At 41.9% G+C, this 8,085-nt stretch overlaps 1 protein-coding gene across 1 annotated transcript in view; it reads right to left on the reverse strand.

The window, feature by feature from the left end:
- Positions 1–219: 219 nt before the first annotated feature.
- PAX5 (paired box 5) overlaps positions 220–8,085 on the reverse strand; it is a 322,087-nt gene continuing 314,221 nt past the window's right edge. Inside the window, exon 10 of the mRNA XM_019516802.1 lies at positions 220–2,784. Within this exon, the coding sequence (XP_019372347.1) occupies positions 2,708–2,784 (77 nt within the window). The 3' untranslated portion in view covers positions 220–2,707. The remainder of the gene's footprint in view (positions 2,785–8,085) is intronic.

The raw sequence follows: 8,085 nt of genomic DNA on the forward strand, positions 1-8,085 counted from the left end.
CACGTGCATGCCCATACTGTGCAGTAAATATGGAGACTTAAACTGACTTGCGTGTAAATTTGATACCTGCATCATGCAAGTATCATATTTACACCTTATTAGTTACTGTGCAGGAACGCATGTACAGACACCTTACTGAGCAGTAACACTGTGTGTGTGGACTGACTTGGGACTAACTTTAGTTTCAAATCAGTCCACACACAGCATTACTGCACTTTAATGCCTGCACGTGTAGATGCTGGTCTATTCTCGTTTACTGTGCAGTAAATTTAAGCTGATGTAAATGCACATGTTGACATGCCCTGAATGTAGGGTGCCTCAGATGATGCTAGAAAAATTGGCCCCAAAGAGAAGCCCAGCAGTTGGTTAGATGAATGAGTTGTACTTACAGTTTTGTACTTGTTTAAACCAAAATACATTTATCCATTACTACTCATCAAAAGGGAAGTCATTTACATTCTTACCTGAGGCCTTTTAGGAGCTTACTAGACTGAATTTTTGGTCAGGAAGATAGTTTGAGTTAGAAACTATGACCAAGAGAGTCAAGGGTATTTAGGTGTCTATTTCCCATTAAAATTGCTGGGATTTAGGTACCTTAACACCTTTAAAGGACTTGCCTTATTCAACTTGGAAACTAGGAAGAAATGCCTGTGTTTAAGAATCATACCAGGACAAGGTAAACAGGGTTGAAAAGGTTTTGGAAGGAACACACAGACAAATCCATTTGAGATTCTAAAATGGGCTCTCTCCCTGCCATTTGACATGGCAGCATCCATGCAGGATAAGCAGCACAGTGGCATACTGCAGGGAAACAGTCATTAAAGAGTTTTCATCTCAGAACATTTGAAAAAAATGGAAAATTATGTTTGTAATTAATTATTCATAGTTTGGGCCGTACTTATGACCCTCAGTAGTGTAACTAAGGCAGGGCGGCTGAGGCAGCAGCTCCCAGAGCCAAAAAATAACAGCTGTCACCATAGCTGCACAGTCATGCCAGCAGCTGGAAGTCACCACTGTCCCAAGCACTGCCACTGCCCCCGGCATCCGGCGCCCTGTTATGTCTCTGATGACCCTTATTCACCTCAGAAAAACCTTTCCCTCACAAGCAGTCTGAAAAATATTTTTACATGTAAATGCTCACCCATGTAAGTAAGGATGTAGTATCAGGCCCATTTCCATTAAATATGGTTATACTGCCCAAGGCCGTGGACCAAATTCAAAACCCATTAGAGTCAGTGGGAGTCTTTCCATTGGCTTCAGTAAGAAAGCCTTGCTCTAATTTTCTCTGTGTAGATGGGAAGTTTGCTGATTGTTATCAGCATATGATTAAAGTAAGTCACTCCTTAGGGGAAAAAATGAGTAGTTTATATGGTGTCATGGAGCTGATAGTGATGAGGTACTCGCTTAACCAATCATTTGTAAACCCTCTTCTATTCATTAGCCCTGGGAAGTAGAGAACATTGAACAACATGTCACTTGGTTCTATTAATATGTTTTCTTTGAGACAGAAGGAGAAAATACAGAATTAAAGGGCCAAATTTATGCACAGCGTAACTCTGGAGCTCGAATCCATAGTAGCCACCCATGTTTAAGGAATAACTTGAGAAATGTCTTCATTTAAATACATGGGTATTCCTAAATGTGTGCTTTCACCATCAATTTGCTTGGTCAAGCAAGCTTTGCATGTTTCAGTGTGCATGGCTGCCATGACTAGAACACTGTTTGAGATATCAGTTTGAAAAATCATCACCTTGGGATTCTTCCCCTTTACAAAATAGAAATAATTGGGTTTCAGCAAGCAATATATTGAGATGTACACAGGTGTTAATTAGGAATTCCTTCTCTGGTGTAGTTTAACTTGAAGCTGGAGATTTTGTTTCAGTGCTAGTTATGATTACAAATGAACATAAATAAATACTTAGCAGTAAAATGTCACAAACTGCCCACATCTTTCAATTGCTCATGTGTTCAATGCCATCACACACCATGATCACACATGACTGTCCGATATGATGCTTTATATAGAAATAACATCAGCCCCAAATATAGCCACAATGAATGTTAACCTGGTTCAAAGTTGGTTAAAGCTTACTGAATTCTTTGAATCAGTGCACCAATTTCAAAACACATTTTCAGATGCATTTTGAGTTCATAATTTGTACCATGTTGCTGTTTATGCTAAGCCACTCTCATAGTAACACAAAGAAGCAAGTTATTTACATTGGTACTGTGTAAATTGAGCAAACCAATCCATCTTTACCACAAAAGCCAGACAGTCCATGTTGAATCACACAGCCTGTTGCAATGCACATTAAAAGAGACATCCCAAAGTGGACTGCTGAAAGTCAGAACCGTTCTTATTCCCCAGGCATGGCTGAGAGAACTAGAAGCAACTAGACTAATAGCCAGCAGTAAGATGCAGCTACTGTCCCTTTTGAACCATATGGAATGTCAGCAGAACTGTTTTCTCCTGATTCTTTTTTTTGTTTGAGACCCAGTTAACATCACTAGAATTTCACTGATTTAAAAAATAATAGTAATAATTAGTTCACCCAGTTTAAAGAGTAAATTTCCAATCAGCAGGTTCCTACGCGATACTTCCTTTTTCTTCCTTGCAGTGTGATTTGCATGGTTATATCTAGGTGAATCAGATGCTGTCGTCCTGGATGATATGTTTAGTAAGTGCTTGAGTTCTGGGCTCCTGGGGTCAGTGGCGGTCGTAGGCAGCAGTCGCTGCCGGAGGTGCTGCTCCACGGGCTGCAGCACTGTAATAGTAAGGAGAGCCTGCAAGACAGGAGGTGATCATGAGAATCCAAAGTTGAAAGATACCTGACACTAGTATAGGCAGGTGAGCTCTGACTAGCCTGTATTTAGATCTACAGGTTTGAGCCTGGCCCTATGGGTACAGTGCACGCCTGCATGCTTCAAATCACACTTTACTTTTCTATTGCCATTCTGGCATCCGATCCTGCAAAAAGAACTTCAAGTGAAGACCATTATTACCACAGCCATGCAAATCACTTAGGGTCCAAAATGGAAGTGTTGACTGCCTTGATTAAATGACTCCCACCCCCTCCAATTTTATTTTGTTTTAGTTTTGAGTTTTTCTTAAACATTTTATATCAATCAAATATAGTTATATTTGATATTGAAACATTGTTTCAAAACAGAAACATCAGAGCATTTCATTCAGACTGTACTGAAACAAAATTATTTTTCAACTTTTTTAATCAAAACTAGTCAACATATTTCAAAACCTTGTAATTCCCAGAGTTGGGGAATTTCAGTTTGTCTGAAACCATGCTTTGTACTGAATAAACTAAACCACTAACTACAGTGCTGATGTTCCTGTTTAGGTTGTGGGACCTTGCTTCCCTGGGCCCCCCCAACTCCTGCATTTCACAGGATAAAAGGCTCCATGCTCTTGGATTCCCTTGTAAGAGCATGTGCCCTTCATCTAATATGTGGGTTTACCCATATATTGGAGAGGACAAAGAACTAGGGCTCATTCTTGAAAACCAGTTGCTGACTCTTCAGGAAGTTGGGTAGATTAGAAAACTGTACATTTAATGAGTGGATCTAACCAGTCATGAGAGCTGCCAGTCAACAGGCCTGCTCTATGCATTACCAACCAAGACTGAAGCAAAGGTCTTCATCATCCATAAGCATCCTAAAAAGCAATTGTTTCTGTCCAAGCAAGTGGAGTTGTGCTAGTTTTGTTACGAAGGCACTAAGACCTAAAGAGTTTAGCTGGAGCAGCAAAGAAGCAGGTTTTTCATGTACCAACACAGAGAGAGGGGCTGAAGCATGTACGTGCACCTCCACACCTTGTCTACTGTAGTGCATGGTTTGGGTATGTGACTGCAAGCATCACAAAGTCAAGAAATTCTTCCGCTCACTTTGCAGCAAAACCTTTCACCGCAGTGCACAAAGTCTGACTAAAATCTGAAGTTGCCCAACACTTCAGGTGCTGATTTTATGATTTCTGGGAAAGAAGTGTTGAGACTTGTGAAAAGTCATGAGTTCAGTGACTGGGGAGTCATCAGGAGATTAGGGAGCCTGATATTGTGGGTAAGAGGGTGTGTGCAGGAATCTCAGAGAGCAATTTCTATTGAGCCTTCAGTATCACAGCAGGCAGAAAGCACAGGCAACTGGGCAGCAACAGAAGGGCCTGAAATAAAAATGGTTGAGCTACCGTATTTGGGAAAAGTCACTGATACTAAGTAGGCTGTGGTGCTTCTGGAACAACACCTGGACAGGAAGAACAAAGGCAGTTTTGTTCTGGGACCAAGGCTTTTTTAGCTCTCCCATGGGTGGACCTAGAAATTTGAAAAGCGGGGAGCGGAGGATGAGGTGCATCATCACATATAAAACAACATTTATATTTCTCCAGTTAAAAATAAACTGGAAGCTTTATTTATATGCTAGGGGCCCAGGGCTGTATTACACAGTTTAAGATTGAAGCAAAAATAAATACAACTTCATTGGAACGAATTAAAAACAACCTTAAGAGCTGTGAAATGGGAGCTTCCTTACCAAGAGCGGTTAACAGATAGCAGAATTATAAAAGGAAGGATAGCTTGGGGTATGAATAACACGTGCCCCCGGCTGCTGGGGGGCACGGTAGCACTGTCAGCGGCAGGGGCATGGCGGTGGCAAGCGAAGAACTCCCGCAGATGCTGCCAGCGCTGTCGGCAGCCGAGGGGGGAGGTGCTGGAGTGGTGAGTGCCAACCAGGGGTCAGCAATCACCCACAGGCACTGCCGGAAGTGTCAGTGTTGGTGTCGGGCGAGGGGTGGTGAGCAGCAACTGCCCGCAGCGCCTTTTTGTAGGGGGTGCACTGCCATGCTCAGGGGGTGCACGTGCACCCGCATGCACCCCCTATGCATCGCCAATGGCTTGGGGGGGAACATCAGACCACTAAAAGGAAGAGAGGTTGTTAATGTCTTTGAAAGGAAGAGTTTAGAAGGGATCAGAGAGATTATAATGAACCATGAAGTCTCCCTCACATCTGGTGAGGTAGTGAAAGACAAGAGTGATTTGTCCAAAATCACAAGGGAAAATTCTGGCCCAGCAGGGGAGTGTTTTTCTAACCACTAAACTATCTTTCCTCTGTTGTGATGGGGAAAATGGCTCCTTGCTGCCAAGAGCCTGACTTAGCTGAAATCTGGAAACATTGTCTGTCACCAGGAGAAAGGGCAACATTGCTTTCTCTGCCTCCTATACAGATCCAGGCCTGGTGGTGTGCATGCGCACTCCAACAGCTGAGACTCTGGTAAAGCTGCTTCTCTGACACCCCTTGATTCTGTTTTACATGACTGGGTGTTGGCACCGCATGCCAGAACTGCATCATTAACAACAAACAGGATATGCAAGGTCCTTTAATTTTAACACTTAGCTCAAGGTGGTGCTATAATTCTAACAGATGAAATTTTTCTTTTCTTCTTCCTAAATTGGTCTTTGAGCTGAGCTGGGCTATAATTCCCTCTTCCAAATCTCTTTTGGTTTTCAGAATTTTACTCATTAGCATCTTGGCCTTGTATTAGGCTGAAAAAGATCAGCCTGAGGGCTTAAAGGACATACTTGGGTTTGTATGGCCTTGTCAATAGTGGATTTCAGAACAGTTTATTTCCTAATAAAATACACTAAATAATACATTCAAAACAGATAAATGATTAAAAGAATTTGGTAGGCTTTCCTGCACCCTTCTGTTGTTGTTTAGGGGGATCTCTGAGGACAGCTCAGAACACCTGTGACCATGTTCAATCCCACCTTTTCTTGCTTCCTCCCTCTGTGTCCACATGTGCCCACAACTCTCTTCAGCTGCAGTTTCAGCTTTGTTGCTGCTGTTTCTGGCAAACCACATCATGTAATAACCCAGGGAGGGGCAGGCAGGTTTACCAAAACCAGAGAAAGTGACTACCCACAAGGTCAACACATAGAGCCAACCAAGGATCGACAGAGCTGACTGATCTCTTCGCACAGTGTGCACGAGCAGCCAGCAACAGTACTTCCATTTCTGTGGCAACACAGGATGTCCAGCACTACAGGACCACACCTATCCTCCTTGAGTGGTCCTAAAAGTTGAATAGTCTCAATAGAGGGTTGGCTTATCCTCCAAGCAAGGGTCTCCTCAATCCTGATAACATTTGCATGCCAGTGACTATGCCATTTCATGCCTTTCAAGCCAACAAGACAACTCAAACTTTCTGTCCACTAGCTACCTGGGCACCCACCAGCAGTATAGCAGCATCATTCATGCCCCAAGCTATCCTTCCTTTTGCAATTCTGCTATCTGTTAACTGCTCCTGGTAATGAAGCTCCCATTTCACAGCCCTTAAGATTGTTTATAACTCATTCCAATGAAGTTGTATTTATTTTTGCTTCAATCTTAAACTGTGTAATACAGCCCTCAGCCCCTAGCCATCTGCAAAAATTGTGCCACCTCAACAGGCTTCAGAGGAGTATGAGCACAAAGCAGAGCATGATGTCCAACTACCATTACACTACTGACTTAAATTTTGTAGACCCAGCACAGGGAAGAAACTGCTTCTGAATGGTCTGAGCCCCACCAGGTCATCCAATATTTGGGCGGAGCATCTTGAATTATTATGCTGCATGTCATGGGTTGTGGCTGCAAATATAGCAAATGCCATGTCACCTAAGAGTTTGATTAACGGGCATATGGATGGTCTTATTGGTAAGTACTCCCCTACTTACTAACACAGCTTGCGAAAGAGAAACCTGCTGCTAGGGATTTAGGATAGCCTGCTTGGATTTGAACAAGACTTGCGTGGTCTTGATTCTGCAGAATATTATGAATATGCTCAACATATCAATGGTTCCCATTAAGCTAGTGAGGTTGCTCACTTAATTAGACACTTGCAGGACAAGATCCTTACTGATCATATTTCACCTCAGGAAAGGATACAACCGGAAACTGTAGAAGAGAATATATTGTACATCTGGCTGGCTTAGGCACATCATTATTATCTCCTTCAATCTTAAACAATAACAGGTGACAAGGAATAGAAACAATTTTTGTTCTAGTGACTAGTGGAAGAGTCCAGAGCTAGGAGGGCTAGCATATGTTATAGACAAGTTTCAAAGCATCCTGTTGAATAAAACAACTGAAAGGAACAAATAAGAAGGTAGTAGTTTAAGGAGCAGGAGAAGGAAGAGATACTGGACATACTGGATCACTTGTGTTTAGCTCCTGAATCCTGAGTTCAGTTACCAAGTCTCTTGTGGCTAATTACATTTCCTATCTTTCCACGTTCCAAAATAGAAGCAATGTGTTACATGTTGTAGCTCAAGATGTTCCTGATTAATTTCATTTGAGCTTTCTCCATGCAAGATAGAGACTGGTGTAGATGAATAAATATCATTGCCTGACAGTGTTGTAAAAATAGCATGTCCTTCTTTTGTTTGTACATTCCTAATTGAATAAATTACCCCAGTGCTGGACAGAAAATATAAATCCAATGATAACTTTAAAAGGTTCTGAGATGTTCCCAAATCTTCTACCAAATACCCTTCCTGGTTAACAAAAAAGAAATGGAGTTGGTATTCTTTAATTACATATGCTCTCCATTGTTGATCTTGTTGATTGCCACTGCAGCCCTTTAAGCTATACAGGCCGACATTCATGAGTTGGAGTAGTAAATTCATTTTTCCATTCTGCTACTGGTTTAATATATGCACATATTCAGAAGTGCAGTACTGTATCACCTCTACTGGCCAGGGTCATAATGATATGATCACTAAGGCTTCTGATTAACCACCAAATCAACAAAAGTCATCTCAGATTCAATGCCTGGGAAAAATTGTGTGACTTTTTATTGCATACTCAGAGGTTCTTCTACCTAGAAATCCATGACTCACAAGAAAGACAAAGCATATGGCGCTGGAAACAGTTAACCTGAAGGGAAATTACACGAGCCCTAATAAAGCTTTTTGTTTGTTTGTTTCCACTGAGCTCTCTGAAGTGCTTGCATCTTTCTTTGTTTAAAAGGAAAATATTCCTGTAAAGGTTTCTCAACTCCTAGGCTATACTCAGTGGTTCTGTGCATGTGTAGGGAGGGGT

The sequence above is a fragment of the Gavialis gangeticus genome, unplaced genomic scaffold (genome assembly GCF_001723915.1).
Source record: "Gavialis gangeticus isolate Ggan-Ray unplaced genomic scaffold, GavGan_comp1, whole genome shotgun sequence".
Lineage (NCBI taxonomy): Eukaryota > Metazoa > Chordata > Crocodylia > Gavialidae > Gavialis > Gavialis gangeticus.